At 36.9% G+C, this 21,631-nt stretch overlaps 1 protein-coding gene across 2 annotated transcripts in view; it reads left to right on the forward strand.

Moving 5' to 3' along the window:
• Positions 1-21,631, forward strand: part of ANGPT1 (angiopoietin 1) — a 253,410-nt gene that overhangs the window by 142,631 nt on the left and 89,148 nt on the right. For both annotated transcript variants that reach the window (XM_029223174.1, XM_029223175.1), the window contains exon 2: positions 12,384-12,539. In XM_029223174.1, coding sequence (XP_029079007.1) covers positions 12,384-12,539 — 156 coding nt within the window. The remainder of the gene's footprint in view (positions 1-12,383; positions 12,540-21,631) is intronic.

Raw genomic sequence — 21,631 nt, forward strand, 5'->3', positions numbered from 1 at the left:
TCTTAAAGAAAGTGGAAAATATCAAACCATTTCAAGAAGAAAATAAAATTCACCTGTATTCCCATCAGCCAGAGATACACATTGTTCATGATTCAGTGCTTCTTTTCTTTTTCCGATGCATACAAATGTGTATCTGAATACACTTACCATAATTGAGAACATACTACATATATCAGTTTGTATACTACTTATGTTAAGCAGAAGGGTTTGTTTTTTTAAGCCATGGAGAGCTGGTACTTTTTCATCACTTTATACCTTAAAATATAGGCTAAACAGTTGATTCAATGAAAGGCTCCCTAAGAAGTTGGAAGGGCTGTCATTATAATTTATGTCATGGTTATTTTAAAATCTTAATGTAGTAATGTATGTTTGAGAAGGATTGTAGAATCAAGTTTTAGATCTGGTAACCTGTTTCCTTTTTCCCCTTTCTTTCTCAATCCCCTAACTGCTCTCTCTGGGAAATAACTATTTGCCAAAGATAAAAATTATTGGTATGGATTCTTGAGATACAGTCTATAAATGGGGGAAGATTCATCATACAGCTTTCTTTCTGCTCCTTAGAGAAGAAATCCTAGGGGCTTTGGGAGATGCTGAGAAACACTTTGTTCTTTCTTGTGACAGAGCTAGAACTCAGGGTAATGTGTCTATTTAGAGTTTGTACTCCTCTCTTCTGAGTTAGTCAAGCCTTGGGATATGACTGTTTTATTAGCTGTTAAAATTACTAAACCTGACTTCTCCCTGTAATGCATAATAAAACTATACTACTAATATGTCTAAGTCTCAAAAACATAATGTTGATTAAAAAATAGGAGAGTTTAAGGAGCCTAATAATAAGGTAATGTTTTTATAAATCTAGAAAATATACTAGACAGTATATAGCTTATTATTTTAGGTATATACCTATGTTGTATAAGTTCACATCAACTTCAGGATGTGTGTGTGTTTGGAGGGGGTGCTTTTGTTATTGTCCAGATAACATTTTATTTCTTACTAAAAACAAAAAGAAAGAAAATTCAAACCAAATATGTCAAAATATGACATCTGCTAATTTTGTGTGTGTGTGTGTGGTATGCGGGCCTCTCACCATTGCGGCCTCTCCCGTTGCAGAGCACAGGCTCCGGACGCGCAGGCTCAGCGGCCGTGGCCCACGGGCCCAGCCGCTCCGCGGCATGTGGGATCCTCCCGGACCGGGGCACGAACCCGTGTCCCCTGCATCGGCAGGCGGACTCTCAACCACTGCGCCACCACGGAAGCCCCATCTGCTAATTTTTTAATGCTAGCTTTATGGTGTCTATTAACAGTGTATTTCATGATTTAAAAAATATTTCTAAGTTTCCAAGCTTTAGACTTTCCAAAAAGTAGACCAACCTTCTTTCAGTTAGTGAAAAACAAATGGTTTTGCATGGTCATTGCTTGTTGGGGATGGGATGAAATCAAAAGGAACACTGTGAGGTGGTCTACAGCTCCCAAAACTAGATGAGTGAGTCTTTAAAACAAACTTTTACAGAATTCCTCTGGCAATGCATGTGGTAATGGGAGCAGGTATTTTAAACAGTTACTCATGCTCAGTTTCATTCTCTCTTGTGGTGTGAGGTTAATTCTAAGAGAGACTAATTCATTGTAATGGTAATTAGGGCACCCTTCCAATAACACTTGAGATGTAACAAGCATCACTAGGGCACCAAAATGGTCTTTGTGAAAGAAGAAACAATGTCCAGTGTCTGTCCTCCTTTGGTCAAAGTGAGGAAAAATGGGGATTTTATTTCATTTATAAGATGTCAGCAATCACTGTCCCTTTCTTATGCTTTGAATAACTATTTCCAGCCTACTAACCTTTCTAGTACTTAGAGCAAAGGTAATTTAAATAAAAACTACTCAACAAATATTATTCAGGAAAAATTAGACCTCACACAGAATGCTTTGGAATGTGTATTATACAATGACTTTGACAGTTTTATGACTGTACAAACTTCTTGTACATTCCATTGAGGAATCCCCTATTGTAGGAAAAATATATACATGCACACATGCTCTTACCATTAACTTTGCCACATTTAAGCAGACAAAAGTTAGTTTAAAAACGCAATCATAAACTTAAGGGATATTATAGAAGATAAGGAAGACAAATAGAGCAACTGTGTTTCAAAAAATGAAACAGCATGTGTGGGAAAGTAATAGCCTAAAAAGTCAGAATGTTGAACAGCGGGGTTTTATTGGAATAAGGTTAGATTTTAAGTGCTAATACCTTGCAATTTTATATGAAATACCAGAGTAAAATGATGGCATTTTTCTACCTACTAGCGGTATTCCTGAAAATCTATAAATTCCTTCATTATTAAGGCTTTTGAATTTTTGTTAGTGTGTATCTTATATCATATGCTGAGTACTTAGATTTCATGATCTGTCTTGCAGTGTTTTCATTTAACACAGGAGGCTTCCCTTAAAAAAATGAACATCATAAGTTACTTGTTTGCATCACTGCCGTTTGTCATAGGAGGAAAAAAATGTAGTTTACAGGAGATGTTTCATAGAATTATTCTGTGGAGAGTCTCTTTTACCCTATCAGTTGCCCACAACCTACCGTCTGTTGGGGTGGTCTCTAGTTCAGATGTCAGAGCTCTTTCTTTTTAAGTGAACCAGAATGCATTTTATGTAATGTGGGGGGGGTTAAATTTCATTCCAGATAAGAAACTAAAAAGCATTAAATTAAAGGAATTTACGTTTGCAGTTTTCTGTTTGAAACAATATGTTCTTTAGTTTAAAAACTATCACTTTCACTGATACAAAAACCATGTATACAAAATTGCTTTGTGGTTCTTCCCTTTTTTCTGTCATCTAAGTGTAAATTCAGAATTTGGGAGAAAGGCTTCTTAGTTGCTTGGCAGATACTGAAGCTGTCCATGACTGTTTAACAGGCATTATCTATACTGATTAAATCTGACATAAAACATACCTCATCCAGAGGAAAGTGATGCATTAGTTATGTTACTTGAATCTTTAATGAAGTAAACTACAATGAAATGAACAGAACCACAAAATGTGAATGTAAAATCTGAAACATGTAGGTTGAGAGTATAAGAATATATGTGTGTGAGAGCATATGTGTGAAAATAAATACACACGCACAACATATATATATACACACACACAGAAGTGCACTTATATGTTCTATTAAAGGGGTAAATTTTATGCTTAGTGTGTTTGAAAATTTAGTTAGGTGCTAAGAAATTATCTGCCTGAGCTTTTTAATGAATCTCACATTAAAAATCTGATAGCATGCCCTTGCCCTGTGTGTGTGGCCTCAGTGGCATGCCCATGCTTCTGACTGATTTATCTCTTGATTTCCTGAACAGTACATTTCAAGAGATGGTCAGGAAAGTCACCTTACCTAAGCAAGCACAGTTCCTTGCATGCTGTCATAGTCTTTCTGGCTTCCTTCTTTATCCCCGCATCCTCCAGGTTTTCCAGACCACATTTTTGTGCATTAAGGCAGACATAAGAAATTTGTGCCCTCCCTGCCACATTCATTTGGGATTGCTTCCTGGAAGATGTCCTTGATTCCCTCATTTAGAAGAGTCATTCCTTCCTTCATCCTACCCCAGCAGGCAGGAAGGACATTTGTACCTTCATTCCAGCACTTGTATCACACTTGCATTATAAACAGCCTTGATCATCAGAGTCAAGTTTTACTCATTCTTTTGCTTTCATTGTATAGTCCAGTGATTAACACATGGCTCATTTTCAATGTGTTTGCTGGATTTTACTTAATTTAAATAATTACCCATAACAGAGATGATTGAGAAAAGAAAAGTAGGGAAGATACAGGAAGACAAGATAGGATTATGTGGTCCCATGAGTGAGGATATTTGTCTTCAGACCTGTCTACTTTTGCATCATTTACATTGGTCCCATTGACATTCAAAAAGACCTCACTGAAAGTTGGTAATGTGATATTTCATACTTTCAGGAACAAATATAACTAAAAGTGAAAAGTTTCCTTGAGGAGAAAAAATTTGAACTGATATTGAAAATCAGGACCTAACCGAGGAAAAGGGAGGATGAGGTAGAAAAGGAACCTTCCCATCAGAACAAATTATATGCAAAGACATGGAAGCAAAAGAAAATAATGTATGTTTGGAAAAAGGCAAATAATTTGGTAGGTCTGGAGCATGAGGTACATGTAGGGAGAGGGAAACCAAGTCTGGATCATAAGGATTCTTCATTGCTGATTAAGGAGTTGTGACTTTAGCTGCAGGTGGTGGAAGCTACTGAAAGAGTTTAAGAAGTGGCGTGGCAAGGCCAAATCTGTGTTTTAGATCGATCAGATCCTTTGGTTATGCCACGGATGATAGATTGGAGGAAGCAAGTCTGGATTCTGGAGACCAGTTATTAGGCCATTAACAAATCCAGAAGAAAAATGACAAGAGTCTGCCCTAAGTCAGTGCCAGTGAGGATAAAAAGATATGGCAGAGAGAAGGGGAAGAGGAGAGAGGGATGGACCTAGGCACCCTTCAGGAAACAGAAGCAACGCAATCTGGTGCTGATTAAATACAGAAAATGAAGATAAGGAATAGTCAAAGATGCTTCCTGTGACTTGGATGAATGGGAAGGTGGTGGTAGTGCCATTCATTGACATAAGAAACATAAGAAGATAGCCAGGTTGTGTTGGAGGAAGGCAAGGAATATATTTTGGGCAGAATGGTGCCTGGAGATTAAGGGAATCAGAGGTTCTAGCTCTTTATCTTAAAACAGATGTGCGTGCTATAGAGATTTGATCCATGACTTTTCTGTTGTGTTCCTGTATCATTGTTTTCTAACTGCCACAAGCAAGGATATGTACTATATATTTTATAGACATAGATATATCCATCCATATTTTGATTTTCTATAATAAATAAAAATTAAAATATTGCAGACTCCTGTGCTTTGTAAAGGATGTTTTAAATGAAGTAATTTGAGAGCTTCAAGAGATATTAAAAAGAATCTAAACCAGCCCTTCATTTCTATATGAAGATCTAAAACCCAATTTGCTTAAGTGACTTGTCCAAGTTCACAGAGTAAATCAACAATAGTACCTGGATTAAAACACAGATAACCTGACTCCTGGCTGAGTGTGTTATTTACATTTCATCTCCCTTTAAAAAATGTAAAGAGAAAAATTAAGCAGACATTTATAAATGTTTTTAAAGTTTCGTGACTCTGACTTTTCCTGTGTGTGAAAAGGTGGGATGTAAAAGAGAGGTTCCAGGCTAGTGAGGTGTGTTTTGGTGCAGGAAACATCTCATCTGTTTATGTGAAGAGAGAATGATTTTCCTGGGTCCTGACACAACTATGGGGCACTATATGTGAAATGGCAACTTTCAGCAGCCACAAAAATGTGGTCTTAAAAGAGTCATAACCAAGAAAATGATTGAAAAAGAATTTATTCATATGGGATTTTTCTGGGGTACTGTTGAAGTTAGCTTCTCCATATGCCTCAGCAAGGATGTTGCTGTTACTCTTTTGGAGGGGATATAACAAACGTCCCCCCAACATTATTAATTTCAGTAGCTGAGAGCTTCTTCTTATCAAAAAGAGATAATATTTACAGGAAGAAATATAGTCAGAGGTAAACTCCAGAGTATTCACCCGTCTATTGAAATGACCCATCTAATAAGCATTTATTTCCGACGAGACCCTTTGTATTGGTAATACCTGGTACCAGACTTAGTGCATAGGATGCGTTCATCGCATATTTGCTAGGACTGAAGTGAACTGATGTAGGGTTAATAAGCCTGAACTAACATAGAGTCTGGTCTCGGTTTTTTCCATTTGTGGGGTGATGCATAGGGAGAATAAAATCAGGGGGAGACTCAGGCTCATTGACTAAGGAGCAGCTAGTGGGCATTAGTGCTGGAAAGCAAGGGTAGAGTCCAGAAAGCAAAGTTAAAACCCCCAAAACTGCTAAGCATGAATTAATATTGTGAAAGGGTAGCCTCAAATCAGGAGCCATCAGAAGTAAAGCAAGTAGCAGGAAACAAGGGACAGGAAAAGAAATGTGGGGTAGGCCAACAATACCAGCAGCCGTTGTTGTTGACTCAGCCTGCTGATGTTAAGTCCGAGTTTCCCACACACTGAGTGACCACAGCCCGACATCTGACATTAATTAGTTGTTTCACCTTGCTTTCTATAACCTCTCTGAACCTCAGTCACCACGACTATAAAATGAGATTCTTGGAGCTCATAATATTTAATGTCTCTGCCAGCTCACTTATTCTAATGGTTTTCTTTCTTCTGTAAGTAGTATTTTTTCAGATACTGAAGTGAAAAGCGGGATGCATGTCACACATATCAGTACAAAAGCTGTTTCAAATGTCAGCTAAGTAGATTTATTGTCTATAAAGACAATTAATTATACTTCTCCATTTCATAAAAAAAACAGTATACTGGAAATTCTAATAATAGAAATTCTAGCAAATAATATATTTGGCCTCAGCCTTCTTTTTTATAAAACCATAAACCTAGATTTGGTTGCATTTTCAGGATTGCCACGGATTTATGAAACAATGATATTTGATAAAAGCATCAATATTTAAGGCATTTTTTTTACATTGCTTTACCTTTTTATTGCTTTCCCATATTTACCCTTTTACTTTATTTCATGGTTGTTTTGCCATAACTGAGTAATACCATATGCAGCAACATTCAATGAGAGTCCACTTAATCTACAACATATTTTAAGTGAACAATGCCTTTGTCAATTTTTATAGGGCTTAAAATGTTATTTTCTTAAGAATTACATGGGGAAATTCTGTTCTTTGTGCTTTAAGATAAGCTGTCGTTTAAGAGATTTAAGAGATTCCTTGAAGTGACCTCTTGAAGTGAAATGATAGTGCATGCGTTTCACATGCAAGACATATCATAATCTCACACAGATTTTGGTTCTCATGAACATGAAGTGGCAAGAATTTTGAGGGCTCAGTAAGAGATCTTTCCCAGAACTCTCTTTTGTAGTGGAAAATGATAGCATTAATTCTCTACTCGTCCTTGGGCAAAAGACATGGGTGTGCGATTTATGAGTGAACTACAAATGGATGATAATCTTCACTTCTTAAAAATATTTTTTTCTCTATTTAATAATGCTACTTGTCATACAGTGGACTGTACATTTCCTTTCTCACCACCTATAACATTTCCTAGGATATTACAGCCATCAATCACTGTGAAAATAATTAAATAAAAAAATGAAAAATTATCTGTCTTTGGACAGTTTCACGTCATCCATTCTGTAGCCTTCAATTTATGTATTCCCTGCATGAATATTGTGTGTTACCAGAATTTGTCTATGACATTTGTGATAGTGTGCTTGTGCTTGATGGGTGACCATCCTATAAAAGGAGCATATCCTGAGGGGCCATCTAGCTTCTTTCAAAGCAGCGTAACAGCTCTACCGCAACTTATTATGTGATCACAGATGATTTGCTTAACTTCTGGAGCCTGTTTCCTTATCAGTGAAATGAGAAAGAATACTAGAGTGGCTGGATTGTTACAAGTAGTCAGTGAGATATATCTTTGTAAAACCTGGTACATAACCTAGCTTTGGTAGAGGCTTAGCATATTGTCATTGTTGTTATTACCCTTGTTATATTTAACAGTAGTTTGTAAGAAATAAAATCAGAGGAAGAAGACAAACATATTATTATAAACTGCATACTAAGAAAAAAAGGTAGGTGTTGATGAGAGGATTTTTAATGACCCATTGTATTAAAAGTGCTGGCAAAGTGAACTTTCCAAATACCTGGCCCTAGACCTCTCACCTCATCTCAAATTAATTTGGCCTCTAATATGGTGAAGCAGAGTGAAGTAATCACCCTCTAATGTTGCATGTTTTTCTAAAAGGAAAAAGTAAATGAATTTTCAGTGAGCTGGCTAAAACTGAGATCAGTAAATCAATTTAATCAGTCAATCAAATAGCCAACCAATCCAACAACGAAACAGTTCCCCTAACTCTGAGGTTAGTGGAACGTCAGAAGATAGATTTGAGTCCTTTCTTTCATTTCTAACAAGACACCTAAGGCCTCTGAGCCTCAATTTCTTAAACCATAAATGGAGTCAATACTTCCCTTGTAACGTTGGTATAAGAATCAAGTCAGACAGTGTATGAAAGCTCTTTGTAAACACTAAATCACTTTACAAATGTAACATTATTTCCTTACGTTAAAATCATCGTTTACCATTTATTATGTCCTTTCAAATCACATCCTACATCCTCTTACTAGTTTTTTGGCCAATACTTTATAAAACTCTGGAGTCAGACACTGAGGGTGACAGTATAGTCAAATAATTTTATGATTCAGATTGGGAATCTCCTACTTTATAACCCATTAGCTCTTGTGGTCAGCAAATTGTAAGCTTAAGATTCACATCTTAGATGTTTATAAAACATTGAACCTTGAAGTAGCCATCATATTCTGTAAACATATTTTGAAACCAGTACAGAATATATGAAGACAATCAAATTTGTTACAAGTCTTTTCTGAACCTGGCTAGTATAGCACATGAAGATGGATTTCACAGTTATACATCTACAGAGGAATGTTTAGAGATTAAGATGAAAGTAGTCCTCCTTATTAATCACACATTGTATATTTGACTTCTGCCTCTCTCCTCAGCCTTTAAATCAACTACATCTGGTTTTTGCTACTTCAGTGTGCCATTACCTTTTGCATTAAAAAGCAGTTACTCTTAGAGCAGCCCCATTTGATTAAAAAATAATTAGCTAGAGTTAGATTCATGTTACTCATCATGGAAGCCCAAATAAGAATTTTAGGATAGGTTGGAGACCTACTTTATTTCTACAACAGGGTCAGCAGAATTGGGAAGCTCTTTGTGATAAATACTGGCATAAAGCAGATACTTTGCTTTGCTGGTGTTAATTTTTACAGTTTTTTTTAAAAAGCACAATAATACAGAATAGATGAATAGATAGTATCTAACAGAGATAGGACCACAAAGCAGCTGAACGTTGATATAATGGTCGCTCTATGCCAGAGGGTGTCCTCCTCTGTGGAGACTGGGGCACATGATTATTATTACACCCAGAGCAAATCAACGTCTGGGAACTGACTCCACTAACCAACTGAATAAGAAATTGATATGTAATTATCAAGCGCATCTGTATTGGAGCTCACTGATTAGTGAACTTTCTCTCAGGAGAGAAATCTGCATAGGAAACCAAGTTGTTATTTGAAATTTCTTGGTAACCAGGGAATCTGGCATAGAATAATTTGATGGTCTAAATCACTTTTGCTCAAGGGAATTGCCATTTTGTGAACAAGGTAAGAAGCTAGGACCAGAATGTAAATTAAAGCATTGGAGCATTACTTTCTTTATATATATATATATATATATATATATATATATATATATATATACACACACACACACACATGCATATACAAACATACACACACACACACACACACACACACACACCAGTGTGCTTAGCAACATAGATAATTTGCATTCTGCTGTAATTTTCTTATCTCATAGAAGACTGTTCATAAATAGTTCTGATATAGGCAGTTATTCTATGGACCACACTTTGAGAAGCATTGCTCTTTGCCTGAATCAGAATTACGCTAGGAAGTTTTAAAAATATATAGTTTCCTAGTACATACCCTTGAAAATTCTGATTCAAAGTTCTGGTGTGTTGCACCTCCATCTGCATTTTTAAAATGCTCCCCATGCAGTTTGGATAAACACACAAGGTTTAGGACCTATGTAATAAAATGCATAGGGTAATTAAGTAGTGTTTAAGATGAAAAGGTTAGAGGTTAAAAACCTGGGCTTTGACACTGGGGGTGCCAAATTCTTGTTTGTTCTTGAGCAAGTTGTGGATTTTCTAAGCCTCGGTAGTCTTACCTATAAACGGCTATAACAATACCTAACATATAAAGTTGTTGTGAGATTTAAGCGCTTTTGTGAAAGGAAAGCACTTAGCTCAGTGCCTGCCACATGGTAGACAGTGGATAAATGTCAGCTGTAAATGGTAGGTATCATCTCCATGATGGAGACTTATCTGCCATTTTTGAGAATATACACATTTATATAAAGCCCCAAATTCCCTGGATAAGCAAGGAACGTACTGCTAATGTGTGCCTGTCTGAGGCTTCCTTCGCTAAGGATCCATCAGATTTATCAGTCAAGACTTTTTTGGTTTTGTTAGAAACTAAAACAATGTGATTGACGCAAAAGAAAAAAAAAAAGTGGGCTGCTCAAGGGGACATCACAGAATTTATAACTGAATGTCCAAGGGTGGATCTGGCTAAAAACATGACAGGACGGAGGTGCTCTAAAAGTATCCTTCTATCTGTATCACCTGGCCTACGTATCTATCTTTCTGACTTAGCCTTATTCTTAGACTGGCTCTAGTTTTGTGATGGCAAAATGGGGCATCAACAGTGTCAGGCATATATGTTACCAGCTTACCACAGAGGAAAAGGAAGTTCTTTTGTAGGCTAGTTAGACAAAATTGCATAACTGAGACTTACTGGCCTTGCTCACAGTACCTTTCCATTCTTGAACAATTTATTCTCTCTAAGCAGGAGCAGAGCATTCTGATTGTTAGGCTCAAACATGTACCTAACCCTGAAGTTAGGGTGGGACAACTCCACCCAAAGCATTTGTTCTGAAGGAGGAAAAGACAATTTCCCAAAAGAAAGTTAAGGGAAGTTATTTAGAAAAGAGGGAACATATGATGCAGAATCTAAAACAATAGATGTCTGTTACTCCAACCCACCCTCCTTTCCTCTACCCTTCCACTCTTGTTAAAATATGTTAGTTCAGTTGGAATAAAGCCAAGATTAAATTCGCCCTAGAGACCTTAAGTTTTGTTAAGATAATTTCCAGATATGTGTTCTAATCTATTTTGTATTTGTTTTAGAATAAATTTTTGTGAGTTGAAACTTTCCCCCTACTTCTAATTTGGGAAGGGGACTTGAAAGGTTGAAGGGGAGTTACCTTATATTGACCAAGAACAAAGTCAGAACTTATTAATAACAATATGAGTTTGATTCTGACCTTTCATTTTCTTTAGCTTGGGACAGACTCATGTTTGATAAATAGAAATAAGCAAGAAATGTTGTTAGAAAGTGAACTGCCAAAGTTACAAAGAAGAATTTAGTTTTAAGCTATGTTTATTACATGACAATAGTGTTACTATAGATTATAAAATAGTGGATGTATTTTGGTTCACTAAATCAGTAAAAATCACGTAGCTGTTAATAATTTGGAACCCAGCTTATGAAGCACGACTTGGCAGAACTATCAAGTGGTTAGCAGTGTTGGTATGAAAGTTAAGGACTTCAGCACTCAAATCCAAGTCTGGCTGTTTTTGTGGTGTGTGGCCTTGGACCGGACTTCTCTGGGATGCAGTTTCCCCTTATGTGTAATTGGGTAATAAAATGTAGTCACCACACAGTTGTGGGGGAGAATTAAGTGCACTGACAGGGAAGTGCAGGCTTCTTTCTGTATTTTTCAAGCATATGAAAAATATCCTCAGTTTTATTCTCCCAAGTGCCTAACGGGCTCCCTCATAGTAAGTCACTTAATAATAATTCTTGCCCCCTATGGTACCATTTATTTTACAACCATAATATTCTCTAAGATGGCACCATAAAGGACCAAACATTCCCCAAGGCAAGAAGGGCAAACGCTGCTTTATGGACCATATTTTCAGTGCCTTTTTTTGAGCTCGCAAAGGAGCACTGATCATAGTTTTAGCTAGCTCTGAGGCTCTGCAGCTCATTTCATATGCTGTTGCCTATATGTTAAGATTCCCTTAAAGGCTTGTGTTTTGGGTATCTGCCCCCCTCCCACTCCTTGTCCCATTTCCCTGACCCAGCATGGTCTTTTATTTTTCATTACAGAGGAGGCTGAATATTTCTCAGAGATAAGTGTTCAATATGGTATAATGAAAAGACCAGAGAACCAAGATTTAGATTTAAATTGTTGTGCTAACTCTGCTGAATTTTTGCTGGTGACCTTAGGCTCATCGTTGACCTTCTCTAATTCTGTTTCCTCAGCTATAAGATAAAAAGAACAGCGAGGTCATCTGTGCTTAACTATCTTTGCTGTAAGGGTTAAATGAGAAAGCACTATCCAAGTGTGAATTTTCATTGTGATTGTGTTGATTATATATGTGCATCAGTATATTACGGGTTTGTTAGCAACTATGTTCCTGTGTGCTCTGCTCCCATTTCCCCAGCTCCCAGAGATGCTGAGGATTCCTGCCAGATGGCTGATTTGCCAGCTGTGTCTTGTTTTATCATTGTAAATATTACATGCTTCAACTGAAAGACTTTGCTTATAATGTAGTATGTTTTGTCCTTTATCTCTTGCAGATTGAGAATTACATTGTGGAAAATATGAAGTCGGAGATGGCTCAGATACAGCAGAATGCAGTTCAGAACCACACAGCCACCATGCTCGAGATAGGGACCAGCCTCCTCTCTCAGACCGCAGAGCAGACCAGAAAGCTGACAGATGTTGAGACCCAGGTACACCCCTGAGCCAGAGTCGTCAGACTCTTAACCCAGATGATTTTTTTTCCTTTAAGTTACTCCATAAACACAGAGCACATTTCAGCACTGGGATTGGGGAAACATACACATTTTTGTGTATTGGTAATAACAACAATGACTGCCTGACATGCTATGCATGTTTCTTTTGATTTCATGAGAGTTGGTATATTTAGCTTTGTATGTACTTGCAAAAACAGGACTAGGACTGTTTGTATGTGCTTCCAAAAACAGGCAAAGGACTTAATCAGCATTTAAATTTCAAATAAACACTTCAGCTACCAACTGTGATATGATATATGTCAAACAGAATAACCATTTGTGTCAAATTGGTGCCTTTGATGTACATTTTTGACCTGTCCTGTTTTATCTCCAGTAGTACTCTAACAGTAATGGCACCTGCAGAGGTTTTGTGCAGTCAGTGGATAGGAAGGAAAACCCCAAACAAACTGATCTGGAATGTGCAGATTTTATTTTTATTCAGCATGATTTTATAATGAGAAGTCAATTAAAACTCTTCGTGTATATGTATATATACATACATATATATATATATATAATATATATATATATATATATATATATATATATATATTACCCTACTCTGGACAATGATATTTTTATGTACAAATCAGTAAAATTCCTTTTAACTATCACTGTCACAAGCCTACCATTACAGTTTAATGAAAATATTATTTCTGATGACTGGAAGATGATCTCTTGGTCCCCTTTTAACCATGGAAATGGTTATTCCTGTTACCATTCTGAAATCCAGAGGATGATTCTGTCTCAATGTAATAGTTGATTTCTGGAATCAAAGGTGAAGTATATTGTTAAAAGATAAACTGAGGCACATTAAAATTTTCAAGAGTTTGAGTGAACATTGATTCAAATTGGGCAGCACCTAACTGAAAGTATTTAGCTCTACTGCGGGAGCTAAGGGAAAAGTTTTAATAGAGAAGATGCAGAAGCAAAGCAAGGAAATTATTTGATTGGCTGTAGCTTAAGCAGTTGCCTTATTTGGGAAAGCCTAGTTGGCTGTTTGTGATTGGTTGTTCTTAAATTTTACTTTCTTAGATTCAAGTGCATTGAGTCTGGCTTAGATTTTGCTTTGCTTATGTAGGTTACCAAGACATTAAAGCCATCTCTAATGGCCTTTAATGTTTAACTCTTTTAACAGTATAAATTCAAAAATAATATGCACCCTTATTTCTATTTTGTGTCATTTGTGTTAATGCATCACATAGATCAAATGTTGATATTTAAAGAGACATGACAATAATAATTTACATGGATAGAGCATTTTATATTATGCAAACCACTTTCCAATGGACAAATGATGTTTGTGAAGACTGTTTAGAACAGAAAGTTTGAATGATTTTCTCACATTGATACAGCTAGTGAATTGAATTTGGCACTCAAAATGATTCATACTCATTTCTTTCTCTGTCCTCCTTGATTAGTAATACTAATAATTATCTAATCGAATAAGAGCTTAAATGTGGATCACATTGGAACAATGAATCACATAGGCTTTGGAAAATAATTTTTGTTGCACACTATCATCAGCTAATTATGGGGGATGAGGAAGGGAAAATTACGTATTGTAACTAAAAATTATGAGGCTATGTAATCTATTATCATCACACTGAGCAAGCTTGTTGATCTGTGAACCAAGCTTGCTCAGTGGTGTGAAGCTTCTTGTGGTATGAATAATGTGTGTCCTCTCTTATTTTTACTAGAACTGAATGCTCACCATCTCCTACAAAGCATTCTATATATTCAAAGACTGAAATACACAATTAATATTACCCTACTTGGTTGAACATTTGAAATTTTTATGCATTTCTTTTATAAGTTTTATGACATACATGGCAGCATTTTGTTTCATTTTTTTCCATCCCCAAAATTGAGTTGTTTTTATTCTCTTTCCAACTGGGAATTGAAGTTGTTGGGGGAAAAAATCCCACTGTCAGCATACCAATCTCCAAACTGTTAAGATGCATGCTATGTAAAATTTTAAGAGATAACAACTTGTTCTGCATCCTTAAGGCTAAGAGATGTGTACTTTATGGAAAATAGCACAGAAAATTCATAGAAAATAAACCTATTCCCTATATAGAGCAGCTAAAGTTGAATAGTCATTAAAGGCCAATGAAAATTTATTAGATGCTCCAAGAAGAATTTTAATATAGCTGAAACCTGGAAAACATCTCAAAAATCACAAATCCAGCAGAACTTGCAATGAGAGGAAGGTGGAGATAAATTGTCTGACAGTGGCTCGGACAAACTAGGTCCTACCTTAAGAGTGAATCCTGGGTGTTCTTTTCATCTTCATTTTAATATCTTCTAATCATCTCTACTATTCATAGCTGTGATGCTCCAACCCTTCTTCATGTGAATGTATATCCATGAGGTGCTTATTTGAACCTTTGCAACAGTACATCATCTACTTAGACCTAATCATTCAAGTGCACTCAAGTTCTGATGCAAGGCCAAGTTCACAAAGTGAATCCTGGATTATTCCTTAATCTCAAAATGCTCTAGTCTTTAATAATAAGCATTTATAAACCAATAGATCCTTTAGGGCTATCCAGGCATGCTCCCACGTTTTTACTCCCATATTCATTCTACTTTGTTTCTTGTTGGTAAGTGCTGCTTTTCCTAAACTGATTTCAGGTCCTCAGTTATTTTAGGAATTCATGCCAATGGTTTTGCAGTATATTTTAGTGCCCTAGCTTTCACATGATGTTGTTATAAAGATAAGTAACTTATTGCTTTCTAGTCCTCTGCTGACCTTCTTGACTTGAATTTAACAAAAGGTGGTAGAGCCTTAGTTTTATTGCAGTGGCACTTGAAAATATTCTTGTGCCCAATAGGCATCATGATTAGAAAAGAGACAGAGAATGAGTATATCTAAGTAACCCTGCTGGTCATGGTGGTGAGATCAGGAACCAGCACTGGGCCTGTTCCTTCCTCCTTAGTTCAGCTTGCAGTGTTTTTCTTACTCTCTTATCAGTTCATACCAATATCTCCTCTCCTTCCAGTTCCTCTTTCCAAGTGTGCAGTATGAAGGGCTTAGTTTCAGACATTATTCATGTCCCTTCCTGTAGTGTGAACCTATTTCTGACTTCTTCCTCAGGCCAGTTTTGATTAGAGGTACACTAGTAGACAAAAAATGACATTAAAATTTACCTCTAATAATCTGAGCTTGACTCTTTTTTAAGCAATTTTACATTTATTAGCTTTTTAATAATTTTTTAAAAACTTGATGGGGTGTAGGTACTATTATCTTCCCTTGTTTAAAAATGTGAAAACTGAAACTCAGAGAGGTAAAGCAACTTTCCCCAGGCGAAAATACTAGTAAATGTTAGAGGGAAGATTTGAACCCAGGCAGTCTGGCATGAGTCTACATGCTTTACCAGCTCTCTATCTGTACTGCCTCCCTCTTGTGATTCCCTTCTCTCTCAAAGGCTGCAGACACAACCTGGGTCTAAGCACAGGACAAAATGGAAATAAGATAAAGCAAATTAATGTGGGCCTAATAGTAGCAACTGAATGTTTTCTATAAATGATGAAGATGCAGCTGCTGCTGAAGGTACCACTAGCTATTGGCATTTTACCATGTGTCTGCACATCATTTCATGTAATCCTAGCATCCATTGTTGTCCTTGCTGCTTGCTGGCTGTGTAACTGTAGGGAAGTTCTATAGACACTGAGCTTACATTTCCTTCAACTTCCAATGATTTATATGGAGCCATAGTGTTAGAAATAGAATTTAATAAAAATTTTAAGGATATATTTTGAGTACCTCCTTGATGCAAGGTATTTTAATAGGTACTAAATAGAATACAATAATAAGTAAAAGTCTTTATCTTCAGTGAGCTTAATTGAGTTAATGTGACAAAACTTTTCTAAACCATTTCTTTCTTGACTTTCCATCAAGTTAATTAGCTATGGAACCTTTCCCCACAGTTATAACAATGCATCTTTCCAGTCTCCTACTGTGGGGGGGGGCGGGGTGTAATAGACCAATGGTCCCAGCTGCTGTGCTCTGAAATCCATCACTGTGTTGGTACAGAGACCACAATTCTCAGGGGCCACTTCCAGCCAATGACACATTGTGGCAGTGATACTTAGACCCATTCCTGGGAGCTGCAGGACTCCACTGACACATGACTTGGCTAAGGGCTCTCCATCAGCCTTGCCAAACTTTCGCACAACTTCCCTGCAGGCTAAAACTTCCAGTTAGCCTTACTCCCTTCCCTCTCTTCTTCACTGTGGTTCGATCTACATCCCAGTCAGAAGGTGACCCTAGCCAACTCTGGCTTCTTCCCAATTTTCTCTCACAGGCATGTCCCCTAATAAATTTCCTGCAAGTCTAATTCATCATCCACTTCTTAGAGGTCACAAACTATCACACCTGTTGTTTGGACTTGACTCATACAATTAGAAATTTAAGGCAGTCCAGGAACAACTTAACAAATGAGATTGAATCTCTAGGTGGAAACAGGTTTGAAAGGACAGAAAGGGCACCTCTCAAAGTTGAGCCACTATCTCTTTAACTTGATGAGAGGATAGTTGAATAAATATTTAACTTTGGCCTAATTGAAACAGCAGTAAAATAAATTTGCTAAAGGTCATCCAAGGAAAATACCCTGGTAATCAGTTTTCTCAAAAGGTCTGGAAAAAGTGTTTGATAACCCATTAGGAGAGAGCTCAGTGAACCATGATCCATAGGTCAAGTTCGAAATGCCATCTTTTTTTGTTAATAAAGTTTTATATGTTGTATATGGATGCTTTCTCAATAAAACAGCAGAATTGAGTAGTTGCACCAGAGCCTGCCAAGACTAAGATATTTACTATATGGCCCTTTACAGAAAAAGCTGGCTAACCCCTGCACCAAGAAACAAACCTCTAGAGAGCAAGGATTTTGTCTGTCTTGCTTACTGTTCTATCCTTAGGATTTAAAACAGTACTTGGTACACAGTAGGCTCTCAATAAATACTTATTGAATGATTAAATTCACTGATATTAGTCTCTTAATTTCTGTATATTTCAGTCCAGTGCTCCCAAGCCAAGGGCAATGTCCTAAGGGTTGTGTGTTGATGGGAATATATACCCACGAATAGTGGATGGATCAGAATAGGACTTTGAACAGAAGCAGCCTACTGCAAAGATGTTCTGACTGACTGAGAACATTGGATGAACGTATTTTCTCTGTACTCTGAGGAGCACGAGAAATTTGGCCATCTTCCTGCCTCGTAATGCTAGTGTAGCGTTGGGGTGAGTACTGGAGAGAAGTCAGATGCCATTAGCCGCAACAAGCAGAAGATCTCCTGGTGATTGAAAGAAATCATTTTGATAGCAGTTGTTATTGACTGAGGGGAGATACCTTTCTTTTCCAGAGGGAAGCTACTTGTGTACAGCTGCATGAGCCTATGGGAAAGAACTCAGACTAGAGACAGATTACCTGGCTTCCATTGTGACTGTACTGTAAATTAGCTCTGTTGGGCAAGTTACTTCTACCCAAAATTTCTGCATCTGTAATACAAGGGCTATCTCTACTAAACTCCATAACCCAGTGAGGTTATCATTATATTATAAATACATTATATGTTTATATATAATATAAATTAAAATATACAATAAAATTAAAATAATTATATATAGTATTATCTATATATTATTATGACTAAAATTAATAATTCTCCAAGGTTAACTAATTTTCACATTCAAATTTCCTCAATTTTTCTGCCAAAAATGTTATAGACATTTTACTTTTCAAGACTTAATAGTCCCTTTTAATTTGGAGTAATCTTACATTTTTAAAAATTGAGGTATAGTTGATTTACAATATTATATGTTTCAGATGTACAACATAGTGATTCACAATTTTTAAAGATTATACTCCATTTATAGTTATTATAAAATATTGACTATATTCCCTGTGCTGTACAATATATCCTTGTGGTTTGTTTATACATAGTAGTTTGTACCTCTTAATCCCCTACCCCTATCTTGCCTCTCCTCACCTTCCCTCTCCCCACTGGTAACCACTGAATTGTTTTCTGTAACTGTGAGTCTGTTTCTTTTTTGTTATATTCACTAGTTTGTTTTATATTTTAGATTCCACATATCAGTGATAACATACAATATTTGTCTTTCTCTGTTTGACTTTCTTGTTTTTCTTGAGGTTTTGCTCTGTATACCGTCCCATATTCTTAAATTGTCTGAATATTTCTTTTACTCTTCCATCCCTTGTACTTATTTTTTAAACTGGAAATTAAGTCTACAGGCTTAATTAGGTTGAGTTGAACATGGTGGTGGGAGTACTTTGTAGAATTACTGGTCACGTCCTATTCCATCTCATCAGGAGGCACAAATGCCAGCTTGCCACCCGCTCAGTGACGCTATTTTAACTTGGTTAGGGTAAAAGGCTCCATAGCTCTCCATTCCAATTGTCCATTTTCCCCTTGGAAATTAACAAGAAAACTGTAGGGTGATACTTTGTCACGTTGCCCATCGCTGACCGAATAAATGATTTCACTGATTTTGTAAAATGGTGACCTAACTCTCATTCCATGCACACGTACCAGCCTTCATTCTTCTGTAAAAGTCTGATTGCCAGGACATCATACCTTGTGTTATATTTTTTTTTTTTGAAAGACAGTTAAAGTAAAAGAAAACACAAACCTACAGCAAGGCTGATTGGAAAGTTAATATGCCAGTGAAAGAAATTTTCTTTTGTGGGAGATTTTCCTTTCAAGGAAGATTAGATGCACTCAAGTATTAAAGGGAAGCTGGATGAAATTATCTAGCTCACTTTCTTTAAAAAAAAATAGTAATTTTTATTTTTAAAATTTTGCTTATTTTTTAAAGAAAGAACTGAAATTTTATAGTCCATAAATCCACAGTTCCAAGTCTTATATCTTCCTTACTCTATGGTATATTCTGAAAAATTTAAGCTTTGAAATTGTTTCTTGGGGGCTCGTGTCATATACTCTTCACTTTCTCCTTTGCTTTGCTTTCCTTTCCCTTTTTCTCCTTCTCTCTCTATCTCTTTCTTTCTTTTCTTTCTTTCTGGTGTATGCTTTTGGAATGTGTTTAGGCTAAAGAGGGAAATGTCTTTTGTCATTTTAATGGAACACGTAGATTATCGCTAAGCAGCAATTTCCATAGACACACGGACAGAAAGTGGTCAATGTATCGTAGTTTCCTGTACAGTTCTCATCAGTTGCCTGCTTTTGAACTTCAGGCCTATTTTAATACATCAAGGGGGAGAGCTGAAATAAAGCAGCCATTGGGTTAAGGCGATGGGGAAAGGAGAGAAGGGGTTGGCTTTTGTGCTCAAAATCAGCCTGAGATGACCTGAGACTTAGCCTGGACTTCTGAGATTTGTCGCCCTCTTTCTCCCACATTCAGATGCTGCTTTAGATTTGGGCTGTTATAATTGAAGTCCAGCTTGATATTCACCTGGCCTGCTACCCTCTCTTGTTCCCCTCTGAGCATGATGCAACTTGAAAACCGACTCACTATCCACTGCCTAGCGTATCATCTAACAAATAGCTCTGAGTGCCCCAGGATTCCAGGCCCCATGCTGGGCTCTGGCGGTTTGGAGGGCTCCAGATGGAGTAGTCCTGCCTCTGTGCAGCTGACATCCTCACGGGGCAGAAAGGCAGCATATGAGCATACTGACAGGATGATTTCCAATAGTGATGATTTCATAAAGAAAGTAAAACAAGGCCACCTGATGGAGGATGATCGGGGAGCTCCTCTACAGAGACTAGCCAGGAAGGGCCTCTTTAGGTAAGACATGAATGATGAAAAGAAATCAGCCATGCATCTGGGAAGGGGTGGACATTCCAGGCAGGGGAAACTGCAAAGACCCTGAGATGGAGATGAATTTGGCATGTTGGGGTAGCAGAAAGAAGGCCAATATTATTGGAGCATAATAAACAAGGGGGAGAGTTGAAAGGAAGTGAGATCTGAGAAGTAATCAGGGTCCTGATCACATAGGACCTTGTAGGGCTAGGCCAAGAACTTTGGAATTTGTTCTAATTGTAAAGGGAAGTCACTAGCATATTTAATATAGGAAATGACATCTGATTTGTGTTTTTAAAAAGATCACCCTTGTTGCTGTGTGGCAAATGGACTTTGTAGGACAAAGTAGAGAAAAGTTAGGAGCTATAGTGTCTCCAGACTTAGATATAGGCAACTTCATTTTCAATTTTGGATGGTTCCATTTTGTTCTCAGTGTTCTCTCATGTTCTTCTCAGACATGGAAAAGAACAATTTTTGTCCTTCGTAAAATAAAAGTTTTGGTGTTTGAGAATATCAGGAAGTATGATCAGAGAATACAGTGAATAAAGGAGAAAACAGATTTCATTTAACAGCATATGATATGCTTGATTCAGTGAGACAATGTACAGCACATTGAGGGTCTTCTCTGTGCCAAGCACTGTTCTAAATCTCACTAAAAAATGTAGATGTGTCATCCCCTATTTTATTATTTTATAAATTGCCATTCTAGTTAATGAACAAGCAAACAGAAAACTTGCCCAGACAAAAATATGTTTAATAGTTGAAGAAAGTTATATCTTGTGCATCCCTCATCTTTACATTCTCTGCCATTTTTTTCCTCTGGGCTGCTTTTAACTCTATCTTCAAATCTCAGGTCCTCTTGCTCCTGTGTTTCCTCAAATGAAACAATTCAGGATGGGAAATACTTTTTTAAAACTCTAGAACACTCCACAAATATGAGTTTTAATTAGTAGTAGTAACTTTTAGACTGGGTTTCAGATCCGTATTCATGACAGTTGTATAAATGAATCATAGTAGCTTAAAACTTTTTTAAAGCTAAATGCCCCATCTCAGTATTCTTTTCCCTAACCCCCTGGCCCAACCCCTTCAGCAGGACTGGGGCTAGGGTGAAAAGAATGAGAGCAAGTTATGCAAGACTGAATCATATATTTGTAGTAGCATATCCTGTCTTTATTTTTAAATGATATTCTGTTCAACCTGGATTTTTTTACATTAATTTTGATCTTTCAAAGTGTTGCATTCAAATA

Source organism: Monodon monoceros, unplaced genomic scaffold (assembly GCF_005190385.1).
Source record: "Monodon monoceros isolate NGI ecotype Baffin Bay Population unplaced genomic scaffold, NGI_Narwhal_1 Super_Scaffold_14, whole genome shotgun sequence".
Taxonomy (NCBI): Eukaryota; Metazoa; Chordata; class Mammalia; order Artiodactyla; family Monodontidae; genus Monodon; species Monodon monoceros.